The sequence below is a fragment of the Centroberyx gerrardi genome, chromosome 5, assembly GCF_048128805.1.
Source record: "Centroberyx gerrardi isolate f3 chromosome 5, fCenGer3.hap1.cur.20231027, whole genome shotgun sequence".
In the NCBI taxonomy this organism is placed as follows: Eukaryota; Metazoa; Chordata; class Actinopteri; order Beryciformes; family Berycidae; genus Centroberyx; species Centroberyx gerrardi.
Window position 1 is genome coordinate 17,667,812 of NC_136001.1, and position 18,486 is coordinate 17,686,297.

At 42.0% G+C, this 18,486-nt stretch overlaps 1 protein-coding gene across 1 annotated transcript in view; it reads left to right on the forward strand.

Moving 5' to 3' along the window:
- uba7 (ubiquitin-like modifier activating enzyme 7) overlaps window positions 1–18,451 on the forward strand; it is a 37,790-nt gene extending 19,339 nt beyond the window's left edge. The window contains exons 22-24 of the mRNA XM_071895190.2: window positions 14,639–14,740; window positions 15,398–15,489; window positions 16,937–18,451. Coding sequence (XP_071751291.2) covers window positions 14,639–14,740; window positions 15,398–15,489; window positions 16,937–17,069 — 327 coding nt within the window. The 3' untranslated portion in view covers window positions 17,070–18,451. The remainder of the gene's footprint in view (window positions 1–14,638; window positions 14,741–15,397; window positions 15,490–16,936) is intronic.
- Window positions 18,452–18,486: the final 35 nt, after the last annotated feature.

Sequence of the window (18,486 nt, forward strand, 5' to 3'; positions counted from 1 at the left end):
ATGTGTGAAAAGTTTGAGACTGAAAAAGCAATCAAGGGTCAAAAGTCAGAGTTTGCTACACCTTCCTGGAGGACGTTGCTGCTGGTATTGATGTTTTGAAGCATGAATGTCTCCCATGCTCCAAAGGTCCCCTGTGTTAGAATGGTCTAGACACTATCATACCAGGGCAGATAGAGGGAAAACATAATGTTAGAGAACTATTGGAGAGGTCCTATTTGTGATCCTTGATGCATCCTTGATTCCTGTGCTTACAGTACGCCTACCACTTTTTCTACTCCACTGGAATTTATACTTTAACATTAGAAGTGCAAAGATAAGTCATTTAAATAGGTAACAAAAATGAGTCCAAAACGATAAAGTAACATTCTATCACAGCAACTGTGAAAGGCCATGATTATTTTTAGTACATGTCTATGAATATGCTCTAATATGCTTATCTGTGCTTGCCAGACTAAATATCCTTGAAGATTAGTGGAGGTTTTATTAAGCTGCTTTTGAAGCGACTGCAGACGTGCAGCTGTTAAATATCACTGTGATCTGACATGCAGTATCAAGGGCTCAGCTTACTTCTGCAGTTAGACTGCTCCCCTCATGAGATCAGTCTCAGTTCATTAATATCAAATAACCAGACTCACGTCTCACTGGTAATACTGGTGGGCCACCCACTGTTAGTCCGAAGTGTAATGTATTTTAACCACATCACACCATTGCCAGGTGGTTGGCATTCATTGTACATCATCATGCCCTGGAAAAGGGCAGGGTGTGTATGAAAGGGCCCTGATGTAACCTTCACTGTCCCAACGCAGAAGATGAAACAAGTACAAATGAGATGATCCTCATGATTAAAGACAAGCCCTGGTGTTTTAGGAAAGGTGTTTCAGATGTTGCTGTGTATCTCTCTGCTATCTTCATACATGGCTGTTTTACTCGCACGCTACATAATACAATCATTCTCCCACTATCCTAACCCTTTTTTTGTCGCTTTAAAACAGCTGTTTTCCAAAATAGGAAGTTCCCCTGGCTTTCCCCTGCTGTTGTTATCCTCTCTATGGAGGCAGAAATATGTAAACAAATGGAAGTTGTCCTTGTCTGCTCAACATTGCAATTCTTAGTATCGCTTTCCTCCCTGTGTTTATGTTTTTCAGTTGGGGGCCAAGGCACAGGTCATAAAAGAAGGCACAACTTTGGCAGGCAGTTAGAGATGACTCTATAACACTGATGAAAATCTCTGAAATGGCTTGTAGAAATGCTAGTACAAAAATGCATATAGGCATTATTTCATATTCATGAAAAGTATGTAGTTATTATCATTGATTCAGGTGTTTATGCCAGTCTTAGAGCTGCAGTTGGAGTCTTCCAGTTTTACAGTAAGAGTATGGTCTAGTTGATTAAATTGGTTAAACTTTTCAACCTATTGAAGTAAGTGCAAAATCCAGCATGACAGACATTTTCAAGATAACAATTACACACCTACATTTGACATGGCCCTGCAATGAAAAACAGAGCTTGTATGCAAGTTTCCATTCAATTAAATAGGATCTTGCAAACAATTTTGCATTTGCTTTCAGATGCGCTGTCTATTGTTGGTTTGGAGGAATAAAACATCAGTCTAGCCTATTACAGTATTGAGGTTGAAATCAGCAGGTTATGATTTGTCAGACTCAAAGATTCCATAATGAATTGTCATTCCATTCCATTAATGACATGCAGTTTGTCCAATTGTTCAACGTGGTGTGCCCACTTTTAGAATAGGTTACATGTGAGTTTCTTAGCAAGACAGTCAAGTCCAAATTAGTAAATTTTTTTTTTTCAGGAAAACAAATATTTTCATTTTGAGCATAGATTAGTTTATATCCTCACTTTGCAAATAAGGGCCACATCTGAACCACAGATGTAAGTAGGCCTGAGGTCCGCTTCACATCATAGATGCAGTATTGTCTTGTTACTGCAATACAATCACACAAGATCTTAAAGGATATTTAGAGGGCAAAAAAGACAATAATGAGTGTTGTGCTAGTGCAACTCCAACTGAGCTACAGCCTCAGTAAAACCACGGACCCCCCCTCCCCATCCCCTTCAGCAGCTTGGCCAATACTCTGCCAGTGTACGCAGTCTAGAGGTGGTCTTTATTAGTCTGCAGTAGGCTGCCATGGACATACTCTCCCTTCCGTGTCTCCTCGCTCATCACCCTTACACACCCTGGTCTTAACTCATTGCCCCTTCACGCTCCCTTGCTGCCCCTCTTCCCACCCTTGCCCTTTCAGTCTCTCATTTTCTCCCTAATTGAATTAGCAGTGTTAGAGGCAGGCTCCTGATCCCAAGGAAGCTACTCCAAGGTCAACGCTCACACTGTTGCTTTGTTAGTTGCCTGCAGAAATGACGGTTATTTCCTGCCTTCACAGGAAGCAATGTATTGAAACCAGATTTCCCAGAGAGCACTATGTGATCTTGCTGTATTTTGTAATCCCTTATGGTCTGGAGAGCACCAGGAACAGACAAGGATTTTGAGTTTATCTGTCCTGGCCTCTGTTTCTAAAAGCTTTTCATTCACAACTCCCTTAGGGAAAAATGTAATCCCTTATTGCCTGAATGTGTATTGAGAAATCAGGAATTAACAAGAATGTTTGCAGCTTGGTTGACTGGTCATTCCATGCAAGATGACTGCAGGTTGTTTTACATGTAGAGGAACATCTGTGGCTACCTGATTCGTGATTTGAGCACTTTTGTAATTGCAGGGCACACATCTGTCACACAAATAACAGGGACTAGGCTGAAAGAGAGAAAGAGAAGAACAAAGGGGGGAGATTTACTTCACATGTGGTAAAATTTGTGCGTCGGCCTCCTTGGGCTGTGCCAGTAAGAAACAGGGTGAACATGATCCAAGGCCCTCAGTACTCCTCGGGAAGCCCAGTATGGAGCTGCATTGTGGAGATTGTAACTCAAGACCCAGACATGAATAGTGCTCACAGGATAATGAGTAATCTGTGATCAACACAGACGGCTTGTGCCTTCTGTTGTTTTTCACTTTTTTGTTGGTGGTGGCATTGTATGGTTGGCCTTACGTTGTTAAGTCATTCGTTGGTCCGGGGTGCATTGTTCCATTATTGCTGTTCTTTAGTTCCCCTTGGTGAGGACTCAGATCATTCTCTTCCCATTTGTTGTCCTTTATCAGGCAATATTACCTCTGCACCCTTCACAGGTTGTTTATTTACTTGGATAAGAGCAGATGATTAAACAAACGTGGTGATGTTAAACACATACAGACTATAACATATAGGAGATAACCGTTGAATATACCACCCCCTTCAAAATAGCTGTATTCCATATGTTTAATAACTTCACAACTCCAATTAGTTTATCCAGTAACATATGTGCTTCGGCCCATAAACCCAGCATGCATGCTGCCCATTCTGCCAAATTATAAAGCCATATGGGGTTTTTGGTTGGCAGCGCTTTTAAATCATCCTCAGTCCATACATCTCCTCGCTGGGCACACACAGTAAACATATGGGCCAGGGTCTTGAAATCAAAAGAGAATGACAGGCTGGCCTAGTGGTTAGAGAGACTGTCTTTCACCCAGAGGGAACAGGGTTCAAGCCCCTGTGTTGGCAAGCATCCGCCCTGCTGGAGTGTCCTTGAGCAAGACACTGAATCCCCCTCCAGCTCCAGGGTTTCTGCTCTGAGCCTGACCTCTGACCTCCCTGGACGGGGGCATGTGGAAATGAAGTTTCCTCACAGGAATCAATAAAGTATGACAATTTCTGAAAGAGCAACAATTACAAACTATTCGGTCCAAGGCAAGCCCAGTTAAAGAACTACTTTGTCAACTGATTTGTTTTTGTTCACTAATTGAATAGCTAATTTAATCAAGAAATCTGCAAAACTGCTTTTTCATCATTGCTGTTCTCCTCCTCAGCCCCTTCTTCCACTTGGTTTTCAGCCCACCATAAGCGCCGCAGACACCACAGAATGAACTATTTTTACAACGTGCATTAATGAATGTGGGAAACAGCTTTTAATCACGTAACAAGAGTTTTCCCATGATTTTACTGTGGTTTTTCATCCAGGAGGAAATAATAAAGTTGGCTTTGTGTGATACTTCCTAATTCAATAAATGCTAGTCTGTTATAGTCTGTTTTTATACTAGTCTGTTTAAATAGCATCAGAGCAGAGCTTTTACTATTAATCTTATATTGGTTTTGACATTGGTTTCGATCAGCTGTGTGCTCTGATAACAAGCTGGTTGTGTTGAGCGTTGTGTGTGTACCTCATCTTGTGTGTGTGTACCTCATCTGGTAGATTCAGTGGAATGTTACATAAACCTCAAAACAGATGAAAACGATTATGTCATTAAGTTGATTTTCATGCAGTCCCATCCTTGAAAACTGGTGCAGCCTCTCAAAACCACAGCTGCTTCAGAAATATAGCTGATCTGTTCTTTCCAATTTGAATCAGTGGAAAAGCATCCACTTCATATTGGGGAACACTGTCTTACATTTAACATCTGTTTTCTGCAAGGGATTTTTTATTGTAAGAAAAAATAGTACTTATTTTTCAGGATTCAGGAAAAATTTGCTGTGTATTTTTTCTTAGACACAGACACACATAGTTGCATAACTGTGGCACCCACTGTGTGACATAGCGCCTGAATCCACATTCATGCCTTGTGGGTGATAATAACATACAACAGCAGTCATGTGTTTTTTTTATGATAAATCAGTGAGCTAAAGGCACAAACATGAAACAGCAGTGATCTGCTTTGTATAATGCCTGACCTCTGTTTCCCTGTTATCGATCAACTCATCCACCCAGCCTGAAGCATCAATGTATGGCTTTCCATCTTTCCGTCTGTCTGTTTCTCTCATCCACTGTTTTTCCCACATTGTCCCCCCTTCCTCTCTTATGACTTTCGGCCTGTTGGACTCTGAGTGGAAGTGCCATGTGGAAGTTATTAGAGATCGCTGTCCTCCTGCCTCATGCTCTCATTAAAGTGCCAGTGCAGGCAGGAGACAGGCAGCAGGTTTCTTATTAGTAACATACATTTCTAGCTTATCCATTGCTGCTTCTGGTTTCTCTGCTGCCCCAGATGTTATGAGCTTACTAAATTACTCATTTACTCTGTAAAGGCATTCTCTCTCTCTGTCTTTCTCTCTCTCTGTCTTTCTTTCTTTCTTGCTTTCTTTCTTTCTCTCTGACTGTATTCACACACATCCACACATAAAGACACAAACACACACTCTGAAACTGTTACCTCATACATATACGCAAAGGGTCCCAGCTTGGCTCACTGTATGTAATAATGTCACAGGTGGTCCGTGACGCCTACAGATAAGACTGACTCATCACAGTATCAGGCATCCTCTGCCTTTTAACAAGCCTGGCAGACAAGCCATGAGGACAGAAGGTGCAGTAGAAAATACAGACTGCAAATGGGATTGCTATGCTGCATATGTGAAATGTGTCTGATTGGGTACTGATTAACCACAAATGCATGTGTTGGTTCTGTAATGGAAATAGAAATAAAATAATGCTCTTAAATGCCACATGAATGCGCTCATAAAGGAAGTGGAAAAGCTTGTGTAGGTCCACTAGCTGTGGTTGCTGGGGGTATTAATGGCTCCTAATGAGTATTTCTTGTGCATTTTATGTGGCGTCTTAGAAAACTGTTTAACCAACTGTTTAAAGTAGTGATGTTGCCTCAATTTCCAGAGAATGAGGCATGGACTTGTGTCTCAATGATTGATTTATGATGTAAAAACAAAAATGTCAAGGGAGACATGAGAAACATGTTATAACGTCCATCTAGAGGCATTCTGTTTTATCCTGATCAACTTGAGAACATGCCTTAGTCTGACCAAGTGTGTTTGTTTCTTGTTTTGACCATGAACAGACATTTTGGGGTCATTAAGCTCAATCACAGCCACTAAAATATTTTTGGGGGGAGGGCAGGGTGCCCTGAGTTTCCTGTATTTATGTAGGAATGTGGTCAAAAATGTTTAATGAAGACACTTCCAAATCAAAATGAGATTTTATTGCGTGGTTAGATTTAAAGTTATAAGTGAATGCATTGTCCAAAAAATTCAGTTAACTTGATTCCGCTCACATTTACAGCTCCAGATGATGCACCATAAATGGACTTGGTCTCAATTGGCACTCGTCCCTAAACAACTTCTTAAATCCATCCACGAAGCAGCTTTGCCCGAAATTATCACTACACAAAAATACAGTGATGAGCTTCTAGATGGGAATTATGTCAGTGGGAAAACAAAGTGGCATTGGAGACAACACACAATACACTTTGGAAATTGTTTCTACTGAGCAAAACAGTTGCAAGACATTATATAATGCAGGAAATCATTTTGTTGCTTTGAGACTTAAACGGATACAAAGACACACAGTAAACACTCACAGAATTCTTGCACAGGTGTGTGTGTCTAGAAAAGAAAATAACATAAAAAAAAAGAAATACCTTGTTCTATTTATTGACGGTGACGTTTCCCTTTGTATATAATTGATTTCTCCTCAGTGTCGTTACAATGTGATTTTCATGATACAATTTCTGTTGTTTTGGGGCGACCTGACCCCGACACAGACTTCAGTGATCCCCCAGGTTCCTTGTTAATAGAGCAGGGAGGCAGGCACCACCTCTCAGGTCAGGAGTTTTCCCAAAGTCGACTTCCTGTGTTGTGTCACCCGGGTCTCAGTGGATTCCCTCATTTCCTGCCTGGTCTGGTTTGGTATGGTGTGGCTTGACCTGCCACAGGGAAGGAATTTAAATAGTAAGATTTAAGATAAGTTGGTTTCAGCTCACCGTAAAACAGCCTTGTGGTCATATTGTTTCTCTTTTTTTCCCCCCCAAAATTCCAACATTTTGTTTTGCATCATCTGCCTCTTTTTACTCCCTCTTTCTTTTCACCATTTTCCTCTCCCTTTCCTTCATGTCTTGTCAACAGTCTTGACGCCTCGAACCCCAAACCCTGGCTGGTGGTTACATGGCTATTTCACTTGCCACTCTGAAGTGGCAACCAGAGCAATCAGACATGGGTGATTAACGTTTCCTCTCCTTACCTCATGGACTCCTGGGTATTTATACCAACACACTGCTCACTGTCGCTCCAACCCAGTCATTTCCTCCTTATTAAAGTAATTGCAATGTTTCAATACAATTCCTTGCTATTGCTATTTCTAAAGCAATGAATATTTCTTCTGGTGTATTTGGGTAGATGCAGTTCAAAATCCAACCCCCCTCCTTGTGCCATGAGACAGCCAACATTGTTAGCTGTCTCATGTTTCTCAGTCTCAGGAATCAATGTACCGACCAATCGGATTATTGTACTGTATTATTTGAGTGTGCGTCCAACATCAGATATGCTTGCAGTGCACAACTATTTACAAGAATTGAACATCATATTGAGCTGCAGATATCAATAACAGTCAGGCTCCGGTGCCAATACATGAATGGGTTACATCATTCCGTCATGCATTACATGATGCATCCAAAGAGTGTGACCTTTGGTTGTTACAGGAGCTGATCAATGCTACAAACTGGGTTGTAGCAACAAAGGCTACTGTGTACAGTTTAAGCTGCTGTTCAGTTGATACCATTGAATGAGGCATTTGCAGAGATTATCTCTTTATTGTGACTGCATTATCATATTGCATTTACAAATAAAATTTAGTGACATTAACGACACTTTTATCCAAAGAGCCTTCCACTACCACATGAACACATTTTTAGCGTGGGTGGCTCCAGTGGGAATCGAACCACAAACTCTTGCAGTATCTGGGTCATGCTCATACCTCATGCTATACAGGATCTCACTTTCTGTGTTATATCAGTGTGTCATTCTATTCTAAAATATGGACTAGCCTCTCAACCATTTTGCATAAATAAAGTGTAACTGCATACATTATAAATGTGGGTGATGAATATAGAGATAACACTGCACCACTGATTATCATAATTAAAGGCCTTTCGTTGTGATCATCAGGGTAAATCACTTTGAAGCATTTTGATGATAATTCATTGCTTTATAACAGTGAGTCTGTCTCAGCCATTTGCTCTGAGTGTCTCTACAGGCTCCAACCTGTCAGTGGCCCATTTGTAAGGGGAGGGTTTTATTGACTCAGTCCTTCTGCCCCAGGTCATTTCAGTCAGGTGGAGTGCTGTTATCTTCTCATTTGAAAGACAATCACTTTGAGATTCTGTTTGCTGTTTTACACGTCAATGGAGGCCTTTCAAAAGGAACGGGCTGCTTTTAGTCTGTGTGTCAAACTCGGCACTGTCTTGAGAAGTGCCTGCTTACGGCTCAGCTGCCACTCCCTCTGTGGTTCCTCCTCTACCCAGAGCCAGTATAATTTAACAATTTATTGTGGATAATCTAAAATCCTGAGCATCTTTACTACCTTTTAATATCTCTCTTGCATTGGCAGTATGTAAGACTAGTATCCCGTCTAGTCCCTTGGGTGCCAGGCCGGCTCATTGATAATTACAGTAGACAGGGTTGAGCAGTTGGAGGTGGAGGGTTTTAGGCCCAGCCATCTGTCTCTTCACAGCAATCTAAAGAATGATGATCAATAGTGATCAGGTAGCAGATGACTTTCCCAATACAGACAAAGGGCGCATTTTACATGACAGTACTGTTGTCCCTGTGTGAAAAGGCCATACAGTCAACAACATTAACAAAAATACACCAGAAGATGTAGGTTTACTGCTTTTTGGGTAATGGATTAAAGGGTAAATCCACTTCACATATGATATTACTATGATCTTGGGTGGTTTAGTCTAGATGTCTCAAATCTAGAAACAAGCGAGCCAAGACGATTGATTTCAGTGAGGCTGAAAATCAAAAAAGACCATTGACAGTGAATGGTGGACAGAATTTTTATACAGGGAGACAGCACCCATGGACATTTCATGGGGATATGGGAATATTGTCTGAATTATTACTCTAAGCACTGAAATTGCTTAATTGAATGTAAAAGTTCTTCAATTCATTTTCTAACAAGCAGTTCCAGTTTTAGTCATGTTCCAATGTCCAGAAGCAATCTGGTGACCTCGCTGACCGTTTACAGCCACGGCCTGTCAGTGATGTCGAGCGGTTATTGGCTGCATCACTGACATATCACCACTGGCTCTGTGCTGTAGGAGTGACGTCAGTGGAGGCTTTTTAATACTGCAATGATATAGTCAATAGGGAAAAGAGGAAATTGATCGTCCACTTATGTTTGCCAGTCAATGCAGTGGTCAGTGGAAAGACGAAAGGTATTTCCTGGATTTTGTGAGAATACTGTGAGAATATTGTTTATCTAAATGTTATCTAAGACTTTATGTAATGTAAATTCTGTTGGAAACACCTGTCCCTTGTAAGTATGGTTTAGTAAAACCATCTGAATCACACAATAGATATACACATATTACAGAATGAAGATAAAGGACCAATACTGATTTTTTTACATATCATTAGTGTAGCATTATATAAGGAACATTGTTTCTTAGACTACTTTCCACCCAGTAAAAAAAAAATCACAAACTAAGTGCTTTAAAAATATTTCTATATTGTATCACCATTTTGCATTCCACCAATACACTTAAAATAACTAGCCATGGTGCTTTGCCTGCATAATAATAACTTTGCAGCTCTGCATGCATTTCAGTACACTGTATGTACAGTAGTCAGCAAAGTCACTGCCATAGGTTAATAGTTAATAAATGCCGCTTGACTTTTAAGCACAGTGTAGGACTAAACTAAGAAATGAGACCTCAGCGAAAAGTTACCAGATGGATTGTCTGCATAAAGAAAAGAGAAGTTGAAGCTGAGGAATTAAGATCAAAATATGATCTAAAAGACCACACAGATCCCGCTCCATCTGCCTCTCTTTGAGGCCCTCCAAAGGAAAAGGGTTGCCTTTGAAGAAACAGCCCTCTAGCCACTGTGGGTTATAAAAATGTTTCCACTGTTGGGATTCTGGCCAGATTATGTAGCTGAGGCAGGAGTGTGAAATCGCCATTTCTTGTAGCATGCTGCAGGGAGGAGGACTTATCAGGGTTTGCCCTCTGATCCCAGCTTCCTGTCTCCCAGAATGCTCCATTGTGTTAAAGGGCAAGATCGCACCCTTGCATCATGATTACACCCCAGCTACAGTGGTCTGGGCAAAATGGCCAGCACGACTGTGCTCCCTGACAGAGAATGAGACTGGGATTCGTTCTACCTCCTTATCAGCCGGGGAGCCAGGTTCACTGGACTCAATGGCTGAACTTCCTCAGGCTTCCCGTACGTTCCCATGCCCTCTCAACGTCCTGTGTGGCCTATGTTCAGTTAACATTTATATCTGCGGTCAGAGGCATCTATTTTTGGGTTCCATTAATCAGTAGGCCTTGTCATCATAAGAGTGTGTTGTTTATCAGGTCCTGTGATGATGAAGAGTTGTTAACAGTCCTGGTAATGCCTCCTAATTCTCTTGAATACAGAAAAAAAATAATAATAATAATGATACATTTTAGTTGTAAAGCACTTTTAATAACATTACAAATCTCTTAACAATAAACAATAAATATCCTTTGGGGGATTGATTAGCTAGGTGACAATAATCTAGAATAAAAATAAATAAATAAATACAACTCCATTATTTGTGTGTATGTGTGGGTGTGTGTGTATCTTTAGACAATAATGGCTGATTTTATGATGGGTTAGTTATTTTTTCCTGGAAGCAACTACTGCCGAAGCTCTGCCTTTTTCAGGAAGAGCAGGAGAGTCTGAGCGCCCGGCTTCCTGTCAGCAGAGAGGAAGCAGCCTGAAGTGCGTATTGGCAGCACATGTCAGCTGTGGGGAACTGCAGCTCTGAGAGACGGCTCGGTAGAGACACCTTTTAATGTTCCACGCACACAAGGCCAGTTCTCATTAGTGGAAACAATGAAAGAAGACGTGGATGTGTTGACCTATTTGAAACTATAATGAAGAATATGGTCTCTTGTTCAAATATGTACAAAACAAAGTTTGTAAATTGACATATATCCAAGAAGTGGCTTGTTAGCACCGTTAGCAATCCTTATGAGTAAAGAAATAGAACTATTTATTATTTGTTTCTAGCTGTAACTTTACAGCTACTTGCTACAGATCGTTTTCCATTAGGATTGCTATTCAGAAGAACCAGGTCCAGATTATCTGAAGTGTCAATGAATAAGACTGAGAGTTTAACAGCCCGGCGACATTGAATTTTCTGGAAGCGTCCCTGCCGGGAATCGAACTCGGGTCTCCCAATTCTGCAATCTAACTCCCTGCGGCACACTTTCACCCACGTGAACAAAAGTGGTGAACAGAGCGGCCGACCAACTGACCGACATTGCGATCCTTAGAGCGCCTGCTGTCACGGGGCTAAAAATATGACAGGTGCAGTGGTGAAGAGAACAGCAGACCAAATTTATAAATGTCATGGTATTTCTTTATTGTTTTGGCAAGCCCAATTGGATTATGTTTTAGGAGAAGTTCAGAGCCCCATTTATAATGCCTACTATCATATGTGGACAGCAGATGAGAGTTTTGGCTGTCCTCCAACAACAGAGTAGACAGAATATAAACTTGTATGTCCGCCACTGCGACTTTATCCCTCTCAGGCCCATGAAGTGGCAGTTTGTCTGATCCTCATCCTTTTAAGTCAAACACAGCTCAGTTCAGCAGGATCCTTTGGTTCTCAGCAACCCTGGTCTTGATTCCCAGTGCTGCTTTATGTCCAAACAGGCCTCTGGATCTCTGGACACCCCAGTGGGACAGTATAGTATTTGACAACAGCACACTCTTGTCCAACATTAAGTAACTAAATAAATAAGGCTTCCTCAAGCCAGAATGGCAGGAGAGACTATCTTGTGTTTCTCTAGTCTAGTTTTAGGCAGCTTCTCATCCATATATTACAGGATTTTACCAGTAACTAGTCTTTTTTGATGCTCAGTGCCAACCTCAGGACATCCTTACCCAATATTAATCACTGGGTACGGATGTCATACATTACTATCCATACAACAACTTGTCCTACTTAGTGCTCTTTGGGTGGTAAAGCAGTGTCCACCTGCAGCACAATGGTCTTACAAATGCAGGGTTTGTTAAAATATTGGTCCCAGAGTGGATAAAGCATAAAAATACTGATTCAAAGATTCTGTGATGGTTTCAACACTGGTAATTTGCTCAGATGTAGCGCTGAGATAAAAAAAAAACAAAAAAAAAACGATTATCTTTTTTCAGAGATAATGGTTTAGCTGGGAGATTTTTGTTTTCTATTATGGAAGTTCCATAACAAAAAGATAGTTGGGGATGTGGGAAACTTCAAAAGCTTTGTAATTGTTTCCAGCAGCCAGCTCGGTTTCCAGCAATCTTATTTTTCTGCCCTGCCAGAGCGGTGAACGGATGACGTCGCTCTGGTCTGCATACAGACTGATGGGGTAGTTGATTGGCTTTAGGTTCCTGCTGGAGTTGTGCGACAGATATGAGAGGGAGAGGAAGGGAGGGGAGAGAGTAAAAATAGCCTGCCTGCCTGGTTTACATTGTGTCAAATCTACATCTACACACAAAAGCCCTAATGAAAAACACTGGCATGGGACCATGGGACCATTCTCTGGAAAAGCTCAAGAAGGCAGTCCATTTTATAGTCTTTTTACTGATGTTTCTATTGCTTCACATAATGCTCTTTTGTGCCATAAGTATTTCAAGCTCGAGTCTTGGTTCTGGTCTGCCAATGAAAGTATGAGCCTGCACTGATAATTCGCTCTGCGCAAACTTAAATGAAGCTAACTTGGCCTTGGAGTAAGACGTGCATCTTGCAGACAAGACGTGCATTGTCTGGGAAACGGGACATGGGACCTAGACACCCAGCAAGGCTTGAGGAGAAGCATGCGAGTGTGTCTCCATAACCCCAAGCCCTATAAGTGGTGGGAGTAGTGTGGGCTAGTCGGACTGTTCCCCTTGGCTGCTGGAGCAGAGATAATTGGACCCAGGTTTAGCAGGAGTTTTGGTATTCACATCTCAGGCCAAGTTTTGATCTGTCACAACCTCCCTCACTCTGGACAGCGGCTGTGCAAGCAAGGCCGTCTAACTAGGTGACATATTTTGACATATCATCTGCATGTAAGGAATCCTGGCCCATTTCTGGTCAGGTGATGCATTCCCCCTAAGACCTACACAGTGGATTATGATGTTATGGTAAACACATGGTGTCATGTGATGCTCTGCAACTGCAATATCTGGCCAACGACAGCAGAAACAGCAGTGTTTATGTTTGCAGAGGTTTTAATGGATCAGTGTGGGGTTTAGGACTCTGCATTCTGTCTTTGTGTTTAGAGATCAGAGGTAGATCCTATAGGAACAGTGATTTAGAGGAAGCTGATCCACTGTGGGGTCACCAGTCCCAAAATCTGATCTTATGAGATCCGAGGAGTCTAAGGCAGTATTGCGGTAGGGTGACAGTGGGCCCAGTGCAGGCAGGAGAAAGAAATGGATTAACTGTTTGTAGAGTTACTATTGTTTTCACAATGAATGTCCATGTTTGTTAAGCTCCTTTTAGATTCACAAGGCCCTCTCATCACTATGTTCTTGATAGGTAAAAAGCACTCAAGCTATTGATGGAAAAACACAAGTCATTGATATCAGCAGAGCCCCCTTTTTGATTGTGTTCCTATTGCAGTCTGGCTGATTTAATGTGCATTAACTATTCATGGAAAACAACATACAAACTGCTGCTTTTGGTTTACTTTAGCATGTTGCAGTCTTGGTCGAAGTCTTATCTCTCTTGAATATTCAGACCATTGATGCATCCATAGCAGTTAAAGGGGATGTGGTAGTAGGGCTACAGACTGGGCATGTTAAAGAACAGCCATACATGTGTTTCCACTCTCATCCCCTGGTCTGAGTCAACTGTTCAAGTCTAACGGTCGGATTTACAGTGTGACTGTATAAAATGGAGGATTCAAACTGCTACAGGAAACGCTGAAGGAAAAATCGCCCCTACAGCTCTCACTAAAAGCTTATAACTGCAGCCATTTGATGTGCAATCTGGCAAGGTGTCTGGAAAAATTCCTACGTTGTTATTTCACAGCCTAGAGCAGCACATTTATATTCGCAGAGTTGCAGGTTTTATTAGCTACACTCTTCAACTTTTCTCAGGTTGTACTTGTATCACCTGCCCCAACAGCACGCTGACACTAGATTGACTTGGCCAGCTAAATTACTTCTGCAGGATGATTGCGCGATAGCTGTCACAAGTAAGGATATTTTTGGAGAGGAATTCAAACGCAGTATGGAAGCAAACTTGAGCAAAGCAAGAGACTCATCCATATATTAGATGCTCCCAGAGGAAGCAGCTTCTTGACCTTGCAGCCTGTGTTTGGGCCTGTACTCCAGCTTTCTAGAGGGCTGCTGATTGGCCTCAGCTGCTCTCTAACACGATCGTGAAAAACAAAACATTCTCTCTCTCTCCCGGTGATCCAATGAACATTTGCTGCCCATCTCTCATAGCAAGTGCCTTCTAGGTACTTTATCTCTCAACACTGTGTGCGTGTGTGTGTGTGTGTGTGTCTGTGTGTGTGTGTGTGTGTGTGTGTTTGTGTGCGTGCGTGCGGATGTGGCGGTGTATGCATTGTGTCTATCGGCAGGTTGCAGGAAAGGAGTACACCCCGTGGGATGACTTCCTGGTTGAAGGCAGACGTGGCGGTCAGCAGGAAATGACCTTGGGAGATCTGCTCCAGTATATGAAGGTGAAGCCTCACTCCCCACTCAGCACGAACACACACACATGCACGCACACATACACACATACAGACTACTCTCAGCTCTGTGGATATGATTGAAGCCAGCACTACTGAGTGCTCATTTTTGGGCATTGTTTGCTGTGCATGAAACCTGTCCTGCTTCCTCCTGTGCACACAATGCCCATTATTTACAATGACTGGCCACTTCACACTTACCATTCACACCTATAGGGCACTACACACTCACACACACCATATACAGTATCCTCTCTAGGACATTGTCTTTATATTTATAGTCCATACAATGCAGGTCAGTTGCAACAGAAATGTCTCAACACATCACTCATAGTCTGTTTTATGCATGGACCTTATCGCCCTGAACAAGAGTTTTTGGCAAATTGGCAAGTGGAGTCATTTGCTCCAGGTTTCTTGTAACCTGGCCAGGATCTACCGGTTTGTTTGTAGAGACACTGCAGAGCTTCCTGAGCTGCTGAGGTTGTTCGAGGCCACAGGTCGTCTTCACACATGAGCTGCCTGAACTGCTGTCTCTGTAGAAACAACCTCTGCATAATGTGTACAGACAATACTCCATCCTCATCTCATTTCATGCTTTGTTATGTTGTGTTATATGGCAGATTTAATGCAATTCTTCTCTTTGTGCAGGACAAATATAGCTTGGAGGTCACCTGTCTCTTTTACGGGACTGCTCTCTTGTACGATGCTGGCTATGATCATAAGGAGAGGCTTAAGCAGAGGTATGCCTGGTCAAACAAAGATATAATTTTCTTGCTTTTTTACAATGTCTGTGTTTGAGAAAACTATTCTGGTGCGAAAACAACTGGGCAAAAAAGGTAAACGTGAGGGCACATTGACACACACGCACGCACACATGCACAAATAAACAATCGTGTTATAAACACACAATAAGCAGCATCCCTTTGTTTATTTAGAGGCTAATGGCAGGATGAGGTGTTTCCTCTGAGTCTGTGAGGAGAGAGCTTGTTGACACATCCACATGCTTCACTGAACACTGGTGATTGAGACTCAGGCTACTCCTCCTCAAGTTTCCTTTTGTTTGTTGAGGACAAGAGCAGAAAGAGTTAAAGTAGTTTTTCGCTCAGCGTCTTAGAGGCCATGCTGTTTGGGCTTGCCCCCTGTTTAATACTGCAGCACATTAAAGCAACATTTCATAACCCCAAGGGTGTTTGAAATGAATCACTTGTCTCGTGCTATGAATTATCCCCATCAGTCAAAGTCAGTAAGAGCATAAATATGGATCCTCAGGGGATGTTTTAGTTTCATGAGGAAGGGCAGAATTGTAAGAATCAGACTAAACTCAACAAGGTTACCCACTAGATTTAAATATGTTTTCTCTCCTGAATCTATGATTATTATTCATTCTTTTCTTTATTCTCGCTGTGAGGCTTTTCATCCCTTATCTCCTTCATGTTCATCTTTAGACTGTTTGTGAGTATGTCTTTCTTGACTGTTTTTTGATGCTCAAGTCTATGAGGAGCTGGTGTTGATGTTCTGGTTAGATGAAGCTATAGGGGGAGAGGATAGCAGGCAGAGGGCTGGCCATGTGGACAGCAGGCCCCACATGACAAATGCCCTCTGCAGTAGTCACATCCTGAGCAGTTGTGCCTTGCCCCAAGCTTCCTGTGTTGGGCCTGTGCAGAGGAACTGGTGGTAAAAACTTTCCAAGAAGAGCAGACATGGACATTTCAGTGCGTTGTACTGTGGCACGGGTAATAACGTCAAACCAGACCGCCGTCTTTATGCTTCTAGTTGATGAAAGGATATTTGGTTCCATTAGCATAAATAACTAGAAGGGCACTCAGAGAGTGCAGACCTCCGCCAAGGTTCGTACTATTATTGCTTGTTCGTGAGTCGGATCCGGATCCGCTCCAAAATTCCTTGGCCCATGCTACACCCTTCCACGAGGTTTCATGAAAATTGGGCCAGTAGTTTTTTCGTAATCCTGCTAACAGACAAACAAACAAACAAACAGACAAACAGACAAACAAACAAACGGCACCAAAAACATAACCTCCTTGGCGGAGGTAATAAGCTTATAAGTTATACTTTTTACTGAGTAAAGTCGATATTGATGCTTTTTCCCATACTTTCCCCCCTTGTTATGTAATAATTGAACATGTGTGCCAAGACAGACAAAGAATGTATTGGTTTGTTTTTTTTCAGTGTGTCTGATGTGGTGAGGTTGGTGACCAAGGCAGAGATTCCTCAACACAAGCAGATGCTGGAAATCTTCCCCTCGTTTGTTGAAGATGAGGACTGTGAGAAAGTCCCACCGATCAGGTACCTGCTGTGGTGATGTCATCAGCAGCAGGTTTCACATGCAACTGCTTCAACCTGACAAAGCCAACCCAACACTCCCGGAACGTCAGATCAATTAAAAAAACAACCCAATTTTGATGTTTTCATTCATGTTTACCAAGCTTGATATTTACATTATCTTCTCCAGCACCAATCTACTGCAGCTATTCCTTTTCTTTCATTCCACAAATATTTTAAAATCATTGTACTGGCATAATGAAATAGGTTTTAACATTTACCGCACTGATAATGTAAAATGAAGAGTTCCATGGCATGATATGTTGTTTAATCATCCACTATCCACTGCTGTGCTGCCAAATGCCTTGTGAGGACCTGTGATCTGCTATCTGCAACCTGTGAGCACCATCCTGGTTCACACAGTCTAGTCTGTTATTCACACCATACCATACCATTCTAGACTAATATGGTGATGTGAATCCTATCCTTGGCAAACCATAATCACTTCAGTATTTTTTTTTTTCGTATCAGTTTTGCCAGATGTGGCAAATGCTGAAGTTGTGTTTGCAAACTTTCCTTTTGATTTGCATATAGGTCGTCTCTGCTTTTGGGAGGTCAGGCTAAGAGGTTGTGGAGATGTGTGCCAAGGCATATGGATTAGACGAGCTGGCGCTGCCGGGGCAGTGCTGGACTGGTTTCATGGTCTAATTCAGGTCAGGCTGAGCATGATGATGAGGGGGTGCAGGGAGAACAGGCAGTTGGCACAGTGGGTACAGTGTTTTGATGATTTGGGGTGCTCTTGCCATCTGGACGCAGCTGTCTTGTCCAAATCCCGCTCCAAACACGCACACACACACGTCCCCCATCCCTCCCTGAAGGATCCATCCAGGCATGAGCTCATTGGGCTGAAGAAGCAGAGTAATCACCATGGCCTCAGTCTGTCCTCAGATGGCTTTCGTATCTGTTCTGCCTCGTTTCTGAGGGACTGTAACTTCACTATGAGTTTCACTTTGGACCCTCGCATTAACATGCTGTCATCTCTTAAATATCCCAGTCCTCCCCCATTTGACTCTTCATGCAGAATCCTCAGTTAACATCTGCACAAGGGTTTTGAAATGATCACTGCTATTACTTATAGATTTCTTTTATAATTACTTCGTGATTGGGCATGTGATTGAATGATGTCATTTGTGATTGAATTCTGTTTGGACAACAATGCAATAAATGTGTTTCTTTCAATGAGGAACCACGTTAAATCTGTGTGTGTACTAATTTTAGACTTCACTTCCCTCTGGGTATAAGAACAGAAGCTGCAAATGGCACAAACTTTGAAATAGTTCCATTTAAGTACATGCTTGACAATGATGACTATACCCAACCTCCCGTTTATATCTATTAGCATACAATATTCAAGTAAAAATTCATTCCATTTCCAGTTTTAATGTTACACAGCTTTA